The sequence below is a fragment of the Crocodylus porosus genome, unplaced genomic scaffold (assembly GCF_001723895.1).
Source record: "Crocodylus porosus isolate Cpor-Errol unplaced genomic scaffold, CroPor_comp1, whole genome shotgun sequence".
Lineage (NCBI taxonomy): Eukaryota > Metazoa > Chordata > Crocodylia > Crocodylidae > Crocodylus > Crocodylus porosus.
In genome coordinates this window covers 258164843-258185146 of record NW_017728886.1, presented here as the reverse complement: position 1 = coordinate 258185146, position 20304 = coordinate 258164843, and the positions used below count along the sequence as shown (strand labels likewise).

Sequence of the window (20304 nt, the reverse complement as noted above, 5' to 3'; positions counted from 1 at the left end):
CTTACACACACAGGTTTCTGTATGTACATAAATACAGAGACCATTTCGAGCCTCTTTGCTAGAAATCGGGAAGGGAAAGACAGACATCCAGCCACTCTTGGGAGACCTTAAAAAGCTACCGTGGTGAGCATCTACAAGAAGCTGGAGAGAAAGCATGTTTAACCATAATGCTCCTCATATGCAATGCATCTGAAAGGAAATCCATAAATTGTTAGTGAAATACCAGATTGTTAACACTGCACCAAGAGGGAAGCTATACTGTTACTCAGCAACAGCGCTCTCACTTTTTCATGGCAATGATAATATTTGGCTGAATATCGGCATTCTAATCTTCTGCCAATGACAGCACCCCGGGATCTTGTATTTCTTTCTGGCTTGCCAGAGATAAGAACAAATCTCCCCAAATATAAAGCAAGCATATCAAATGCTTCAGGCACATCCCTGAATATTCTGATGGTCTCTGCTGGCCAACCACTTAAAAACAAGTACTGAATGCTACCAAACTGAGGAGTCTTATCTCCAAGTCCAAAGACTTAAGTCCTTTATTACTGAAATGCAACAGCATCCATCTACCTCAAGTGAATGTGTCCACTACATCCAAAAAATTGAAATGAAAGATGAGCTCCAGAACAGGGAGATTACTGGTGAGCCTTCTTCAGCTGCATTGCCTCAGTAGACCTATAAAATGCAGGATGTGCAATCCTAGTACCACAAGTTAAATCCATCTACAGCTATAGTTCTCAACCTTTTTTTTTTAGACTAGAGGCACCCCTCAATAAACCTGAAGCACCCCTTGAGAGACTCAAGGCACTCCTTGGAAAATGCCAGATCCTTGTTTTCACACACTTTCTGACCACAGGAAAATAAAAGGGCAATTCTTCTGTTGCAAAGAACCAGAAAGACCAAAACAGGTCAAGATTCCTGTTGAAATCTCTGTGTTTATCTTGTGAACAGTGTTTGCGCACCTAACTGTGCTAACGTTTTGTGGCACCCTTGAAAGGATCTCACGGCAACCCCGCAGTTCCACTGACCCTGGTTGAGAACCACTTGTCTGGAGGAACACCATGGCCCCTTCTTTTTAATTAGAGGATTTCAAAAAAATCAGGATGCCTTTTTGACTGTAGACAGGACACTTCAGGCTCAACATATCATTGAACACATCATTGAAGCCACTGCCAACCTTGGATTCTCAAGGGACACAGACTAAGTCAGTCTAATTTCAGCACTTTCAGCGACTTCTACACTCTTCTCCAAAGTTATGCTCATTGTGGTTCAAGTGAAAAAAAAAAAAAAAAAAGTGGGCATGTAGTAAAATGACACGAGTAAAAGAACTTTAGTCTCTTTCAGGAAAAAAGAAGCCGACAGATATAGGCCATCTAGGAGGTAGACCACTTTGCCCAAGGAGGTGCAGAAGATGAGCTCAAACAACCTTTCACAGCCTTCTGCAGAAGGGAGAAGCTGTAAGTGCTTTCTATTTTTTTTATTTCAAGCTCAGGCTAAATCCTCCCACAAGCAGAAGAGTGCCTCAGAGAACAGTCTTGCCTGAGACAGTACAGACAATATATGCCAACATGTGTCAATTTTTTCTGAGCAACAGGATACTTCATTTCAAGCCCACCTTTTTTTTTGGTAAGTTCAACCACAGCTTGAGCAAACCCAGACCATTTCACTATACCTGTGCAATGACTATTCACTGGGTGAGGAGAAAAGCAGAAATCAGGACCAAACCATCAAGATCCTAATTTGGTCCTTGCAATGAAGTAGACACTTAAAGTGATTCCATACTAAAAATAGCCAAGAAACCCCACGTAGGTCTAACAAGGAAGCCAGAAAAAATGAGGAGGGGTCACACACCTGAACCCAGCTGTTACAAAAGCAGCACACTGAGTAGTAAAAACTGCCTGTGCCTCTGAACACACCGATTCTGTGAGCAGGCACAGAGATGACAGCAATGGGCACCACTCTTTTAAATAAATGAGCTTGAGACACTGGGGAACACATCCAATTCTCCAACTGCATACACAGTTCTTGAAAAAACAGATATTTACACTTACTGAGAAAATGAAATACAAAAAAACCCCACCATCTGAAGTATGCTCTACATTCTAAAATATTGGAAATGTTCTAAATTCTTGCTTACAATAAATGTAACAATTAGACAAGAGAAGACCAAGCACCATTTCACTGAATATATTAAGGACCAATATTTCAAGAAGTTTAACAAAAAGAAAATTAATCAAAAATACTTGTGGTCTTTTTATTTTTTTTCCTTTTTCTTTTTCTTTTTTTTTAAAAAGGTACCTGTTTTTCATAGTCAAGGATTTTAAGGTCAAAAGGGACCATTATGATGATCTAATCTACTCTTCCATCTAACATAGGCTATAAAATTGTACTCTGCCATTCCTGCCTTGAAAACAATTAATTACAATTCTGCAGCGAGAGAAACCTACACAGAGTCAGCAGGAATCTGTAAGGGCAGATACCTTTACACAAACCAGGGATAGGCAACCCCCAGCACAGGGGCCAGAGCATAGTACACAATGGCATTTTGCTTGGCACGTGCATCACAGGATGGATGGTGGAGGAGCAGTAAGGGGCCCGATCCTTGTTGCTGTAGTGGCAATACAGCCCCGGCTCTTTCCCTGCCATCCACTACAAGGCGTGTGGGCACGCCCTCTGCCGGCAACGAGCCAGGCCGGGACTCCCCGGACCCAGAGCAGCCACTTTAAGTCTCCCTGCCGCCTGCAGTGAGCAGCCCAGGCTCTGTGGCGAGTGGCAGAGCCCAGGCTACCAGTGGCAGGCAGCTGGGAAGTTGCAAGCAGGTGCAACAGGGTCCAGAGAGCCCCAGTCCAGCTCACTGCTGGCAGTGGATCCACGCACACCTAAGGGCAGTCGGTGCGGAAGGGGTCAGGGCTGCACTGCCACAAAGATCAGGCCCTTTGTGGTTCCTTCACCGCCTGCCCCTGACATGCCAACATGTTACAAGATGAGGTTGCAGGTGTATTTGGCACGCTGCCCAAAAATGCTGCCAATCCCTGACACAAAGATAACTGAGTTCTGAATGATTGTGCCATATACCATTACCAAACAGCGCAATACTGAAACATTCTGACAGGCCCACACAATCTAATCTAAACACAGTACCTCGGTGCCATAAAAAGTATAAACATACAATTAAAATTATTGCACAAACTTCCAATGACAAGATACACTTTTTAAATGAGAATCTATAAAGCTATAGCATTTCAGGGGTATATTTTTAATTTTTGGTAATTTAATTCAATCAATTATCAGACCTTGTATCCCATGTAAATACCACACTGCTAACCAATCCTTCTTAAAAAAAAAAAAAAAAAAAAAAAAAAAGGTTGGTAAATCTTATCCTTTGTGAAAGACTCATTTTTAAACAAAAACAGTAAGTGGAAGCAACTTTCACCAGAGTGGAAAAGTCAAACAGGCCCTGAAATATACTTTCATCCTCAAGGTGCATCAGTTGTCTTAGGATGAAAGACTCTAATGAAGTTCCCTCTCAGCATGGATCTGAATGCCTTACGTGGGTCAAAGTACCCAATTTAGCAACTTCTGGGGTACAGCCCCAAAGCATGGCTCCAGATGCATGGGTCTAATGTTTTTATAAGATACAGGTGGGAATTTTCTAAAAGTGCTTTGCTGTAATATTTCTCCCACTGAGGGACATGGCAAAACTCCCACTCTTTTATTATTAGAAGAGAACTAAGCCAATGCCAATTGCATCTAAATATCCTACTCTAAAAGTGCTCCTGGGTTTTCCAAAGAAGTGGGGGAGGGGTGGAAATGATATCAATATCTGTTAAAGTTAAATACACATTCCTAAATTTTACATCTAAAGGGAGATAATGAATGGGAACTCCTAAACCACTGGAATCAAAGAGCTACGCAGTTCAAAGTCAGAAGAAGCCAGAGAATCCAAAAGGATCCCAAGAAAGCAGCAGACTTGAAAGCTTACAGCACAAAAACTATGCCTTCATTTTGCATAACAACACATGCAACACATTCATACATACCCTACACCTATTAACCTAACTGCTCGTAAACTGAATCTCTTTACCTGACGCTGTGGTGGCTACTCTTCCATCAGTTACTGTTTTGGAAGAATGATATGTAATCATCTGAATATCTTCCTTTTCTTTACTGGGGTATTCATTACGGAAAGTGGATTCTGTGGACAATGATGTTGTAACTTCCGAATTACGGCTTAAGTCAAGAGGGAGACATGGTCCACGCTTCTCAAGTGACATGTGAGCAACATCGGGTACTACATAAAAGAAAAATGTAACATTAACAAAGATATAAGGACCCAACAAACAACAGCTAGGATTACCGAATGTTAGTCTAAAGGTGAAATAAATGTGAAAGGTCTTTTTTTTATGATTCAGTTTCTCTTATTGTTCTTTATTAGATTAAAATACATTACCCTCTGACATGGTTGACTGTTGATTTTGGGCACTGATGGAGAACACTTTTCCATCAGTGACTGGAGAAGGAACCTTTTCTACAGAACCATCAGGCAATGGGCAAGTGGCCAAACGCTGCGATCTTCTTCTCCGCTGGCTATGTTTGTAGGATCTAGGGGGATTCACTGGCTGTGATGGACCTAAAAAAAGATCTTTCAATGTTGACGAAGCAGAGGTATCTCATAATCTTACTATAATAGTTTAAGATGGAAAGAAGGGACATGCTTTAAATAGTTCTCATCTGCAGTACTAATTACACCATGATTTGTAAGAATGATTAAAACTTCTGAGCATGAGAAGAATGTTAATGTTTGTGGCAGGATTTAGGTTTTTGCTTAGCATACAAATTGAGGGATCTACTCTCCCATTGATAAAGAGGAACTCATGTAAATCTATTTGCAAATTACAGGAGTCAACCCATCAAATAAAGGAGAGAACAGATCACTTGCAATGAAAGGAACAATAATATCTCAGTAAAGGAAATTAAATCATCACACTTATAAATACTTGAGAAAGTATGGACAGTATTAATGTAAAACTGTTAAAATAAATTCACAAAAGTAGTTCATTTTAGTTCTCATATCCTCACTTGCTGCTGAACTGATATCAACACCACGGTTACAGCCAGCACAAAACTATGTCAATGCACTGCATAACAAGAAGTCTCAACCCCAGCATTAAGAATCTCAAATGAGAGTACTGTAAATATTTAAGGCCTGATTCATTAAAAAAATAAAACGTGATTTATGCACATTTCATATATTGTACTTTGGGAAATGTGCTTTACCTGCACAAATAACAGTTTTGTTAATCCTTTTTCCCCTTGTCCTATCTAGAAACTTGTATGTCATGCTGAAGATTTGCAGCTGAAGGCTTACAGCTTTAAAAAAAGAAAGAAAGAAAAAAAAAAAAGAAAAACGAAAAAGCAAACAAAAATAATGTTTCTACTAAAAATTTTCAAGAGGTGGAAGCCACTATTTAATAAACTATGAAAAGTAACATCTCTAGACAAAATGCAGGTTAAGATTTTGTATTTCAAATACCAGGAAAAAAAAATGTAGCTTCAATCTAAAATACAGAATAACCTCAAGGAAAACTACTTACCAACATCTTGGCGGCATTACAACATGCATGGACAGCAATGTTTTGTGGGGAAAAGTAGTAACATGATTTAAAACCATTGATGTTTCTTGAGCGAACAGAGAACTTTTCATTTTCTCATCTCCCTCCCCTACTCAATTAAAATTTGCTATGAGAAAAGATTGAGAGAGACCGGTATCTCCTGGGAGCAGGCGTGTGGCAAAAGGTGAGCGGGGGAAAGAACACAACACACACGAGGTGCAGTAGTCTTCTTCAATCCTTATTTTGCCACTGCTCTGTGAGTGAAGTGAAACAAGCCTCTGATTTATAGGAATTGTTGTTAAGCGTAGACCACAAACTTAGCTTTCAGAGAGCAAGGAAAATTTTTAAGACATGGGTCCCAAAACAAATATGAAAAGGTTGAAAATGCTACTCTGTCTCCCCCAAAATTTAACATGAATATTGCAATATGCACAAAAATGTAATAAAACATTCAAGGACGATATGCAACAGATAAATTTCTCTCTTCTGCTGACCCATGATATTTCAATACTATGTAAGTTACTATACATGCTTAAGATGCTGAGTGGCTAAGATGTATTTAACAGCCTACACAATAGCTTCCCTTGCTTCCCCATCAAAGAGAACCCTTCTTCGCTTGCACACCATAGTGTGATGAAATATCATGTAGGATGAAGAATGGTGTAGCCAACAGGTACGTTACTTCAGTCCACTGCAGGTAGAATTCCTCAGAATTGAAAAGGAAAGATCCGCAACAAAATTGCATGTCTTTTCTTTTTTAATGAATCAGGCCCTTTAAACAGAAGTGTCTGTAGTGTGGAGATTCAAGCTAGAGTGGAACTTAACCATTAAAAGCTGGGACTTTCTACTGCAAAAAAAGTGCCATTATCCTTTGCACCATAATTCACATACCATGTTATGTGACTTGACTTTCAGTAAGCTTGAGTTATCCCTAGTGCACACACTTACGTTTGATTTTTTTTAAGCAAATTCATTGTAAAAGAAAAAAGCAACATTAATTTACAGTCAAAATGTTTTTTTCTGTATATCTCTTATGACTATAAGTAATTACGGTATTTTTTAAAATGTCTGTGCTCACTAGTTTTATTTATCACAGAAGAAGGAAGCTGAGAGACCAGCGTCAAATCCTCGACTTGTATTAATTCTGGGGAAAGTGGTGATTTAGGGGGCTTTATACACCCAGAAGAATCTCCAGATTCTTGTTTGCATTTCTTGCTGCGAGCCTTTCCTGAAGACAAAGTTGAGGATAACAGTGCAGGTTTCTGAGTGTTGGCAGAACTGCTAATATCAGCTTCATTTTTTTTCTGATTTTGAGGTTTAGGTGAAATCTCCTGAATAAATAATAAGAAATTGATACTTTTATTTCAGTTTCTTCATTGTGGTTCTTGCAATCTACTTTGCTTTTTTTTTTAAGCAACTTTAGTACTCAAAAACAAATTTTTAAACCAACAATTAACATATTTTCAATACAAATGAAAAGCTAAAATACTTTAACGTATCAAAGTAAATACTGAACAATCTGTTTTTAAAGGGACACTACCAAAGACTTTCAGCATTTAGAATTTCTCTTTACCTACTACTTGCAGTATACTGTAAAAAAAAAAACTGGAAAATAACAAAGATCATTTTCTTAGCATCTATCTAATCTCCATTTGACAAACAGTACCAAAACCATTTTCATATCTCTTGCATTGTCAGCCAACATCACCAATGGTGAAAGAATAAAGCATGACCTAGAAAACACTACTGCTACAAACTAGAACCACTGTTCTTGAGGTTTTCTTGTGATCACACCAAAAAGGTATATAAGCAATCAGTTTAAAAATACTTACAGGTTTACTTCAATTTTAATGAAGAACCTGAAGAGGTTGACAGTGCCCCTTTAAGGAAGTCTTAAAACAAATGACAATCAAATTAATAGTGAGCACACACTGAACCCACTTCTGTGCTGGGAGTCTGGATTTCAACCACATTTAATGATTGTGCAAATGCATCAAGAAATCACAACTTCTAGCACCACAGGGTTAAACAGATTGCCAAGAGTAAAAAAAAAAACCAAAAAAAACCAACATAAAGATAAAATGCAGGTCAAAGAAATGCTTTTTGAAAAACCATTCTATGAGGCATTTCCCATAATTGACCGAGTTTTAACCCACATTAATGCATGTACCAAATTATTTTGAAGCAATTCATCTGAATTCAGTGACTGACATTTCAGTTTCCAGCTAGAGGGAAGTTCTTCCTACGGGCTGAGTTTTCTGTCTGAACTTGCCCAATCATGGTAGACACTACTGCATATGAACACAGGATCTCTTAAATCTTTATGCCAGCTATTGCTCGGGTCTCATATGCACCATGGTACTATATAAGCTAACGAAAACATCATTATGAAATCAGGAACTTGCTTCCAGAATGTGTGCACCGCTTTCTTCAGCCAGATTTCATGCCTCTGCTGATTTGAGGGTGTTCCCCAGTTCAGGCCTCCATCCTTCAGAGGACTGCATTTTGGTAACTGAATGACAGATTTCTGTTCCACTGGAACATGGGAGCTGCAAGTTCCAGTGGAATTACAAACACAGATGCACACACTATGTACTTAACAGGGCATCCTTGAACGCTCTAGGAGTGGCCTGCTGGAAGTACCATAGGGAAGTCCAGTGCAAAATGTTCCATTCAGTTGCCACCAGTTCCTTCCTTGAAACGGCTGATTCTACTCGTGTAAGTGCAGTTTATTCGTTTAAATAAAATATTCCATGAACTGTAGAGCTATGCTGATTATGAAGGTATCACCAGAAATTAATTAGAGGCGCAACTTGTAAATAAACAATTTTATTGTTCATCTTCACATATGTGAAAGACATTACTACAGCATCCATTACTTTCAAATTACAAAGTTGTTTAAACAAGATTAAAAAATTAAATTAATATTTTGATAAGGTGCTTAACCTCTTAACAGGACAAATTAACAATAAAAAACCTTAATGAATTAAAGTTATCATCTGAGCAGGTCTTGGTCAAAAAGAAATAACATGACATAACCCTAATACAGTTAAATAAACTACTATATCTGCACCTAAAAGGCTGAGGTTTTCGGGTTCAAGACAGTTGTAAATTAAAAAAGTTATAAATATAAATAAAATATATTTCCATCAGCACATCATATTTTTGGCTGTTGGCCTGAAGCTTTCCATGGCATTTTTGTATTATATTATTTAAAAAAAAAAAAATCACAAGACATTTTCCCATTCAACATTCTAGCAGTAGCAGACAGTGTCTCTCATTAAAGGCTGTCAGCTTTGCCATAGTAAAGCCTTTTTAGGGATTTATAACTCGGCCATTTTAATTTGAATTCGGATGGGAACTTGAGAGGAAAAAAAAAAAGTTTTGAGGTCAGACATTTTCCCCTCCGTTTCTAATTCAGTTCAAGTTTTGATGGTTTGTTTTTCCTGCGCTTAGAAGAAAGAAGGAAGCCTGCTAGGTTTTTGGATGCCCTTTTTAAAAAATATTTTAAGAACTTTTGAAGCTAAAAACAAGTATTTTAAAAAATTACAATTTCCATACCATTAGCCTGTCAATGGTAAAAGTGCTCTTTGAATTTTTTATTTTTGTCTCTAAACAACAAAGGTAAAATGGAAACAGCCGAGTTATTGAAGTCTGAAAAGTTACTTTTTTTTTTTTTTAATGCACTGTAGTTTATACTGCTGCATAAACAGTCTACGTAAACTGCAAAATCCCATTACTTTCAATGGGACTGCGCACATTAAAATTTACATTGTAATGATTCTTCCAGAAACATCATGCTGTCGGCCATTTCACAGTTTTTGCACACTGAAAGTATCACACACAGTAGCAAGAAATCATAGCATATTTAATATGCAAAAATTTGAGAAATGGAATATCATGTCAATACATCGTAAACCATTATGCAAAATATGAGTCAATGCATTGACACCATAGCGGCTCAGAATTAACCTTTACAGTGGCAGCATTAAAAGCAGAACCATAATGCTCCATTGTCAGCACCCTGGATTTGAGAGACTCTCAGATCCAATACACTGCCAGTGGAAAACCACAGTAATGCAATTATATATCAGACCTAAAGAACCAGTACAACTAACAAAGCATCAAAGGAAGTTTGGGGCAAGGACTACTTAGAGAGTGTGCCGGGGCTTGAAAAGAATGTAAGTTGCTCTTTTTAAGGGGGGCTAGTTTGTTTTAAACAAACATTAACATTACAAAGGAATGAAAATGAATACAAAAAAGCTTTATTAAAAGTATATTAAGGCTCTGATTTAAACCAGTAAGAGCAAAAGGTGTCCAGAGTGAAGGCTGCCATTTCACCCTTAGCTTGACCTAGTGTGCTTGAGGTATTCAGCCCTTTTAATAGGCAAGATCATGCATATTTGAGATTCAAGGAATGCCTGAACACAACAGAATGAGCCAGAGATGAACTGGCAACCTTCAGTTTCTTCGAAGAAGGGAGTTTAAAAATCAGACCCTCAACATTATTTAAATTCTTTTTTGTATTTATTAAAATATACACCCTAGCAAAATGTATGGCTCATTGAACAGTTCAGAAAACACAGTCTACAACACCAATTCTTACAATATAAAAAAACAACTTCTGACAAAAGAAGTTTTGCTGGATGTCAAAAACCCTGATTCAAGCCACAAATTAAATTTGTGTAAGGGTCTTTTTTTAAACAAGCTGCTGTCATGGTTTCAGTTATAAAATTGTACACGGGGATAGAAGTCTCTTAACCATAGGTTTTTTCTGAGACTGTAAATCATGTACTAAAATTCAAGGTACTTGTGTGGTCTACAACAATTTACTTGCATCCTCTGCCAGTGCAGAGATGTAAACTTAAGAGCAAATATTTAGTTCCCTCTCTCTCTTTCTGAAGGGGCATTTTTCATGTTACTATATCTCCATGGCACACTCCAGTGGGAACCCTGCAAAAGAAACAAACTCTACCATTTCATACCTGCTCCAGGACTGGAGCTGTTTCTTTGCTGACTTCCTTTTTTTCACCACCATCCACAACAACAGCTTTGGATGCCAACAAACCTTAAGAGAAGAGAAAAGTGGCAGAGATTTTAATTTAAAAAGAATCTGGCTTTGAGCTCACCATTTATCATGAGGATTTACGAAGAAATAAAACAAAAAAGTGAAAAAAGAAAGGACTTAAAACATTTTAATCTAGAACAAGATTCCTTCCAAAGTCACTTTTACAAAGCCTGAGTTTTTGTTTAGTAGAATAAAAGTGTTGGCATCTGGCCCACAAAAGTGGTTATATTCCACCACCAGAGAGAAAAATGGAGTCATAAATTGTAAGGCTTTTCCCTCCCTGAAAAGCAATGCTTCATAGCTAGACCTACACTATTAGAGTATGGGTTTATTTATTTTTTATTTTTAAGAGCTTATTTAGAGGGTACAGACAGACAATTATATAGATATAAAAGGATAATAATAAGCTGTCACAATTTAATGCAACATTTGCATTATTCTGTGACAATACAAGCATAGCAAAAGCAAAGGAACTTCAGCCTAGCATCACTGAGGGTCAAAATAAATGTAATTTACCCAACTTCCACTGCTACACCACCATGCAGACACAGCAGTTGCATCCTAACAGCTGATGCCTGCTCCCAGGTAACAGCTCTCCCTCCCATTTTAAAGCAGCTAAAAGGTATATTTGTCCATACCTGGAATCAGCCTCCCTTCCCTCGTAATTTGGTCTTTGCATGCTTTCCTAATGGTGCTAAGGTTTACAGCCACAGGGCTCCTATCAAAAATGTACACTACCTATTCCCACCTCTTCAAAAGGCCCGTGAAGGCACAGAGGTGATACTTCCGCCTATGCGGCGCTGGTCAGGCCACAGCTGGAGTACTGCGCCCAGTTCCGGGCACCACACTTCAAGAGGGATGTGGGTAATCTTGAGAGGGTCCAGGAGGGCTACCTGGATGGCTAGGGGCCTGCAGGTAAGATCCTATGAGTAGAGCTTGAGGGACCTGAATCTCTTCAGCCTCAGCAAAAAGAGGCTGAGAGGGGATCTTATGGCCATCTACAAATTCATCATGGGGACAACAAGGAAGAGAGGATACTCTGTTTACCAAGGTGCCTTTTGGAGTTACTAGGAACAAGAGCCATAAACTGACGGAAAGCAGATATAGATTAGGCATTAGGAAAAATTTCTTTATAGTAAGGGTTGCCAAAACCTGGAATGGGCTTCCAAGGGAGGTGGTGCTCTCCCCAGCCTCAGGGGTCTTTAAGAAGAGACTGGACAAGCACCTGGCTGGGGTCATCTGACCCCAGCGCTCTTTCCTGCCCAGTGCAGGGGGTTGGACTCGAAGATCTACTAAGGTCCCTTCCAACCCTAAAATTCTATGAAATCTATAAGCAAAGGGCAATTGTAAAAGGGCAGCTGGATGAAATGACTGGAAGATTCATTCTTCAATGAATGACCATCATTCTGTGATTTTTAGCAATGTAGATCTCCAAGAGTAACAGATACCCACTATGGTCTTGCTAACTGCGGTATCAGTATGTGGTGCTTCAATCACAAATCCATAGACAAAACCACTAACACTCAAATTTAAACATCTGTCAACCTCAAACTGCTGGCTCTTAGCCAAACACTAAGTAGGCGCATCAACACATGTCATTAATACACAGAAATATATTCCAGAGCTTGCTGCTTCTGGGAAGCTCCCAGGGTCGCCATCTGCACATGCATCTGGACCATAGCACAATGAACTGGGTTGGAGCAGCCTGCCAACCTGGGGCTGCTCCAACCAGGCTCAATGTGCTGCGGAGGGGCTGGCTGGGGCACGAGGATACTTCAGGGCAGGACTAGCTGGCAGGTATTTACAAGTACCACCCTGCTGCAGAGTTGATTAGTTTCCTGCACCCTAATAGGGGCGCACATGTAGATGCTGGGATGTTTATCGCGGAGCTAATTAGTCAGCTCCACAGTAAACAGTAGGTGTTTCACACCAGTAGGCGTTTCTAAACTGTCATGCAGGAACTCACAAGTTTGGACACATGAACAGACAAGATGAGCTGGAGATATAAGCCTTTAGCAAATCACACTGTGGTACCTGTTCATATATAAGTTATGCACTTAAGAGCATGGGAAACAGGTAGTCTCTGTACTGCAAGGTAATCATTTGAAAGTCTAACCAATCTAAAGGCGGCCAGACAAGCTATTAAAACGTGTATCCTATCAGCCACTCTGTGCTAACTGCCCTTGTGCACTCTTACACCACAATAAATGCAAGGTGACTTACTTTATTTTTTACTGAGGAGCAAGCTACCTTATGCTTATTGTAAGGACAGCATATGCATATGGGCAATTACTAAAGTAGCTGACATGCCATAAATTCAAACCGTAGGTTACCTTGTGATAACTTGTTCATCTGTCCAGAATCTTAACCCAAATTCATCTAGGGGTGAATCTGCCACTGTGGAAAGCTGGTTAAACCAGTTTTAAGGGTTGTGTCACATGTTTACAGCTTTTTCTAAAACTGGAACAGCTTGACTTGCCACAGGTTAACTCATGTCTGTCCAAGGGCTTACTTTATCTAGAAATACCATCAACTAATGTTGAGGCGAAAAGACCTAAACCTGTTCAAACCTGCCTAATGTCCAAGCTAAAGGAGGCAATAAAGTTCCTGGAAAAAACAGGCTGGAAAAAATCCATCTCCTGCCATTTAACGGTGGGAGCAGCAGCTGCCTCCTAAGACAGGGGTGGCCAACCTGCAGCTCCAGAGCCACATGCAAGTTACTATACATCTTCTTGAATCACTGCACAAGCACATGGCATGATGTAATGGCTATGGAAGCTGGTCACCGTGTGCTTGTGCAAAGATTCAAGGAGATGCATATTCACTCGTATTTGCAGCTGTTCATTGCAGTTACAATCATCCTCAGCTGCAAGGGATTACTGCAGATGACAAATCACAAGTGCACTAATAATCATTGTTTCAGGGATACAGGTTGTAGCCACATTGGTCTACAGGCAAAAGGAATCATAACTCTGGGTCAAGGTGATATCTTTTATTTGACCAACTAGATAGTTGCAAACAGAAAATAATCTGTATTTGCAAGAATGAGTATACCCGAAAGCTTGCAAATAAAGACTTTTGCAAATATTTAATAAATTTTATAAAAGATATCGCCTCTACCCAGAGTTCTGATTCCTCATAACCGTTGGATTTTCTAAATGGCACAGTTTATAAAGTACTGTTACTATATTCCATGGAAAATTAATCATGCTCCCAAGCAATTTACCATGTTATTCCCAAAGTGTTATTAATTAGCAAACTCTGGGTTTTCCTCATGTCAGCTGTTTAGGAGATGTCCTCCTGCCAATCAGAAAGCATTCCATTAAAGACCTGCTATTGATTTTTTACTTCCCACAAGGACTGACTAGAGGCAATGGTGTTATATTCCTAACATTATTTATGCCATATTTATTAGATATATTTATGGGAAATTTTTTTAAATTAACATAAGCAGAACATTGGCTTCAATTCAAGATGTATAATTCAAGAGTCTAACTGTCTCTCCCTCTGCCTGAAGAAGGGTGTTTGTACCCAAAAGCTTGCATCGAATACTTTTTTCCAACTCGTTAGTTGGTCTAAATCAAAGGTACCACATTTACCCAAAGATCCATGTCTGTCTGTGCCCCTGAAAATATTTTTAAACTCACTAAAACGAGTTTGCTCTTGAAATTACAGTCATGTGTGGAAACAGAAGCTTGTAAGAAACAGCTTATAGCATAAAACAACAGCATGCTACAAGCAAAAAAGGGAGGGATCAGGCAGTGGAAAAGAGCAGATGTTTTGTTCTCCCCGCTTTTAATTTGTTAGGAATAGTCACCGGATAACTGGCTGCTACTTCTTCAGAACTCATGATGGTGGTGAGACATGTTACCTACAAGTCTTTTATACATACGTAGTTGACTGGCTGCCATGCAGCACAGCATCATATATTATGGACGTAAAATACCAGATTAATAATAAAAGGTATATGTACAGTAAGCTTTTCTTATGTTTCAGTATCTCAGTCAGGTAGATTTTTAAAAATTATTTTGTGGGAGCAGTCCAACTAAAATGGATTACCTACCCTTAAAAGAATATCTTCAAATAATGCCATGCACAGTTTCTGCTTCAGAGGCAACTTCATTACCAAATAGGGTGGCCACCATAGAGACATTCTGGTTTTCTGCTACTCTGTCCTCTATTGATACAAAACCCAACACGGGTTTCATATCAATAGAAGACAAAGGACAATCAGACTGTCCTCTATGATGGCCACCCTATTACCGACTGATAGCTTAGAAATATTTCAGAAGAAGCCTAAATGAGAATGAAATTCTTTTATTTACCATAAAGCTACATTTCTGTCCATCTGATCACTAGAGACATTTAAGACAAAAACGCAGGCTATAATTAAATGTACAACTACTTTTACAATTTATTTCTCCATCTGATATTTCATGGTTTCATAGTTTCTAAGGTCGGTAGGAACCTCTACAGATCATCAAGTCTGACCCCTGCCCTGGGCAGGAACAAGTGCTGGAATCATAATACCCCACCTAGATATCTATTCAACCTCTTCTTGAACACCCCCAAGATAGGGAAGAGCACCACCTCCCTTGGGAGTCTGGCAGCCCTAACTGTAAAGTAATGCCTCCTGATATCAAGCCTGAACCTGCTCTCAATCAATTTGTGGCCCTTATCCCTTGTTACCCCAGCTGGTGCCCGAGGGAACAGAGCCTCACCTAATTCAGTGCAGTCAAGCTGGATATTGTCTTCTGTTTATGACTTCAGATGGGAAACAAAGATCCACAAATACTATAAAAATCTTTTTTAATGAGAGCATAAGTCAGATGAAAACATATTTGGAGTTTTTTAAATAACGAAAAATTATTAAAGAATTCAGATGTGGTAATACCATCTGTTCACCAATCATGCTTTTGCTTTTTTTGTTATGATCTCTTACAACACTGCCCTTACTTTTATTAGGGCAAGGAACCAGTAAGCCATTAACAAATGAGTTTTCAAGTCCTGTTTTACTTGGCTTGAACTGAGATCTCTCCAAATACCCTCCCAGCAGTAGACTGTTAGACCCTGAATCCTCCACCCAATCATGTACCCCCTTCCCTCTAACAAGAACCCCTACACAGCTCTTAAGGGGAAGTTGCTGGAATAACATCTATTTACTGGAGCATCTCAGTTTAGCAGCTACAATGCTTTACTATTTCCTCAGGTTCATTCTGCTTGGTATATCAGCACAGCCCAATACCTCTGCCTTCAGCCAGGAAGTGAAGGCTGAGGCTCGAGACAAGCATAATTTTAAAGGGTTAATTGTTAACAAAGGCATCACAGTTTTCATCTTTAAAGTGCTCTAAGCACATTAGTTCATCAGTAGACACTATAATCACAGAAATCTAGAAACAGTTATGGAAAGAATGTCTTAATTTTAAAACAGTTTAATCACAATCAAAGATCATACATGTTAATCTGGAATTGATTGAAAGCTTAACTTAAAACCATCCTTAAGACACTTAAAAAAGTAAGAACTAGCACATATTGAAAACGTCTTGAAAAATTAATTAACCTATTCATTCAAGCAAACAGGAACTAATCTTTGGCAAGTGAGAGAGCACCAATGGCTGGAGCATGACATTCACTAGACTGAGCTAATGAAACCGATTGGTTAGTAAGTCTCACATTTCTGTTATTGCTCCAGTGAGAACATGGAATCGCTCCTTCTCAACAAAAGGAGCACTGCCTCCAGAACTGCAGAATGAACGGTCTTCAGTTGCTGCGAATCATAGGATTCCAAGCACCAATGGAAGGAAACTCGCACCACACCGGTCTGTTTCAGTGTTACTGTCAACATCTGGACAGCAATCAAATTGGCCAAAAATAAGTATACTTTCAGTCTGGTACTGCTTAGTGCATCAAAGAGTCACCACACATTGAGGCACAATACTGAAACTCCTTCATCCTTTAAAGGATGCTAACAAACATGGCAAGGCACTTGTGAGGAGAAGGAGAAAAACAAAAATAGGGCATTCATACACATGCTGGGGCTGGGAGGCATGTTTTAATTAGAGAACCCCTAATTAAAGTGCCTGGAGCATCTCGTATCAGTGCCCCTGTGCTTCAAAATGGTGGTGGGGGCACTTTATCTAAAGCTTGAACAAGCTTTAGATAAAACACCTCCACCACCATTTTGAAGCATGGGGATGCTGATACACAAGATGCAGTGGGCTGCTGGAGCGCAGCAATTGCCATGAGTCTGCTCCAACACACTGGAATTCCAGCAAATCGGAGCAGCCTCCGCACTCATGTAATAGGCACCCTGCGCAAAACCTATTAGCTAAGCTTAACACAAAACAAAAACCTTTGCTCTGAATCTGAAGACAGCATCCTTCCAACTACTTACAGACTGACAGTTCTGGCCTTTTTCATATTAGGTTCTCTGTTAGTCTTCTGGCTACTAGCAGAGCCCAAAATATTTAACCTTATGCACAACCAATACACTAAACAGAACATACTCAGTTACTTCTTAGAGAAAGTCATATTAACATAAACAAAGAAAAAAGGAGAGTCGTGTTCACAACTTATTCTTGAATTCTAACAGTTCTGCCTAGTCCCCATTAAAGAAGTTTGATATTGAATTAAACAATTTTCCCTGTGTGATTTAAGTTTAGTTTACCATAGCTCTGCTAGCAAACAACCAATTCTTCTGCAACAATAGCTAGTAAGATTTCAAAGCAAGTTCTATGAATTTTCACAGGTCACTAATACAGAAAAAAATAGATGTTCGAAGTATACCACAGGATAGTCTACCACAACAGTTCAATATGGTTTACAAACACTGAGAACTGAACAAGATCCTTGAGCAGCATTACTTCTAGTTGAGCAAAAATGTCACAACCCGGGCACAAGCCTATCTGCCCATCCAACACAAGAAGATTGGCTAAGGGGGAAGTTACAATGCAGTTGATTGAAGGGGGGAGGGACTACAGGGGGGTTAAAATGGTTTGCCCAGACTTATAAACGAAAATCTTTGGCCAAGTTTAGAACACAATTCACATTTCAATTTTCTTAATTATTAGACCAGTCACCTAATATTCCACACCCTGCTATGACAGTTTATTTTATTACTGTGTGCATGGTTCCCTGGAATGACTATGAGTCATTATTTCTTTTAAAAGTGAGAAATATACCCTTTTTAACTTCTAAAATCCCTTGCAATGGCATGGCATTGGCACTGCCTTGAATTCCCTTGCTTTTCATCGGTGATATACTGTAGGGTATTACTGGCTTTGTAATATGGTCTGTGGTTGTAGTGAATGAAGGATGGAGTGGATGACTTTTAGGACTCTGGAAAAATGGCTACCTGTGAACAAGAAAAATGGACTTTATAGCCCTAAGCCCCAGTGGCCCTTTCCAGTGCTTTAGTACTCAAGCTTTCTAAAAAATCCCTTTGTAATATAATATTCTAGAAACCACCCTAATTTAAGACAAACTGGGACAAAGTATTTAGCTGCCTCCAAAGGGAATGCTATTGCTACTCTGCCAATGTATTGGCAGTCACATAGTATAATATAAGCCCATGGCCATGAGAAGAGCCCATGCATGGTCCAATTCTCATCCAAAATAAAGGAGAGAACTAGACAGGAGATGAAGCTATTATACTGAAGGCACCTGCTCAAAAAACAGGTCTATTCAGAAAGGTTAAGTCACTGAACTGAAAACCTAGGTCAAAACACAGACTTCAAACTGTGAGGTGCACTAAAGTTTCCAACATCAAAGACTAACAAAAAATAACACCTTTACTATAGCACCTATGTACAAGGATAAGCAGTTGGAAATGATAAAGAGTAGTGTTAATTTCAATTTAAAAAAAAGATAGTTTACCAGTGATCTTGTTAAGACGAGCTCTCTTTGCCTGAAATGTGTTGCCTAGACTACTTTTCCTCTTCTGTGATAATGTGCTCTCTGCTTGCACAAAGGCCATCTTTGGAACATCCACTACAGGAAATCCTACTTTTAACAAAAAAAAAACACAAGACATAGAAGAGTGTATCTATAAATTCACATTATAAGCATTTCTTAGCAACAGTAAAGATATTCTATAATGTATTTTTCACTGAAAAGTTAGCATAATGTGTCATAATTAGCCACTTAATTTTTTTCTTTGTGATTATTCAAAATAAAAATCCCAAATACCAAGACTGACAGGAGCATGAATTCAACTATTAGCTGAGAATTGCCTTAACAATTAAGAACTGTTAACAAAATATGACAAGTTCTGAGTTAAGTGGATATTGCTATTGTTTAAACGAAAATGAAGATTTATATATCTAAAAGTAAAAATCTTGAGAGCCCCTGCAATATGAAGCCACTTATATGCACTACAAATATTGTTTTAAAATTACCCATAAGCTACCATTATAGCCAAGCACCTTTTGGATTTGTTTAAACTAAAATTCTGAAGGAAAAATTAACAAAAATCTCAGGGTGAACCTATTAAAGCACAGCTAAGACAAACAGGAAGAAGACATTTGCATTTAAAAATCAAACTGATTAACATTATTCCAGTCTTCAGAATTGATAACTATATAAAGAATGTATCTCCTTCACCAGTAATACTATTTTGTAATATATACAATAGGGATTCTGAGGTTGTGAATAACTGATGGACAGAAAGAACATATGGCCTATTTGCAATCTTTTGGAAAAACAGCGTTAGCAATTAGTACCAAATGGCTCAATGGATGTTGGCTCCTCTTCCTTTTTTTGGACTTCTTGTATGATTGCAGAAGTTGAGGTTTCTTCCTTCTTTGAAGGTACTTTTAGCCATTTTCTCTCCTCTTTATCTTTATTGCTGTTTGCACTGGTCCGAGGTTTACTTCCAGTTTTAGTCTTGGCAGCTGCTGCTGCAGCAGCTTTGACCAAAGCTATCCAATCCTTCAAGAAGGGGGAAAAAAGGTGGGGGAGCATTAGTAGCCATTTGAGAGTCAACTAGCATCCATCTATAAATAAAGTTCAATTCATCCCTGCAGAACTGTTCATGTATATTTGTGTTTAGTTTGGACTATTATGCAAAAAGTCAGCCAACCATATTTCTCACATTGCCTACATATTGTACGTAAACTCAAATGTATTCCCAGAACACTATGTGGATATTTAAAAAAAAAAAAAAAAAAGAATTTTCTGTATTATTAGCTTTTCAAGGACTTTTGTCTTTGTTCCCTAGTAACTAATCTATATTTCCTATAGAAATATAGGAAACTTCACCCCAAAATAAACTGCTGAAATATTAACACCTTTTCATGCTGCCTCCAGGTGTAACCTACACTGTCCTCACTGTTTGAAAAGGAAAAGCACTACATAAAACATGAATAGATTTCTTCTGATTTCAAACTGATAATCAAGTAAGATCCTGAAGTGATAACTCTTACACAGCCTGCAAGGATTGCTGGAGTAATGGCAGATCCTATTTTTACTGTGATATACTTTGCAAGCTTCATCCAATAATCTCAACAGGCTTTACAAACAGCAATTAGTCACAATCCACCTTCAAGGTAGTAAAAGATTACTCCCATTTTGCAGATGGATAAACTGAATCATACAGTATGTATGACTTGCACTTGTCCCCAG

At 38.7% G+C, this 20304-nt stretch overlaps 1 protein-coding gene across 7 annotated transcripts in view; it reads right to left on the bottom strand.

Annotated features, from left to right (window-relative positions):
- The window catches only part of PHF20L1 (PHD finger protein 20-like 1), an 83570-nt gene that overhangs the window by 39087 nt on the left and 24179 nt on the right, over positions 1 to 20304 (bottom strand). For 3 of the 7 annotated variants that reach the window (XM_019552909.1, XM_019552941.1, XM_019552948.1), the window contains 6 exons: positions 19404 to 19611; positions 18559 to 18687; positions 10601 to 10683; positions 6694 to 6946; positions 4454 to 4633; positions 4088 to 4294 (listed from right to left, as the gene is read on the bottom strand). In XM_019552909.1, coding sequence (XP_019408454.1) covers positions 4088 to 4294; positions 4454 to 4633; positions 6694 to 6946; positions 10601 to 10683; positions 18559 to 18687; positions 19404 to 19611 — 1060 coding nt within the window. The remainder of the gene's footprint in view (positions 1 to 4087; positions 4295 to 4453; positions 4634 to 6693; positions 6947 to 10600; positions 10684 to 18558; positions 18688 to 19403; positions 19612 to 20304) is intronic. The other 4 variants (XM_019552918.1, XM_019552959.1, XM_019552926.1 and 1 more) reach the window with 3 other exon arrangements.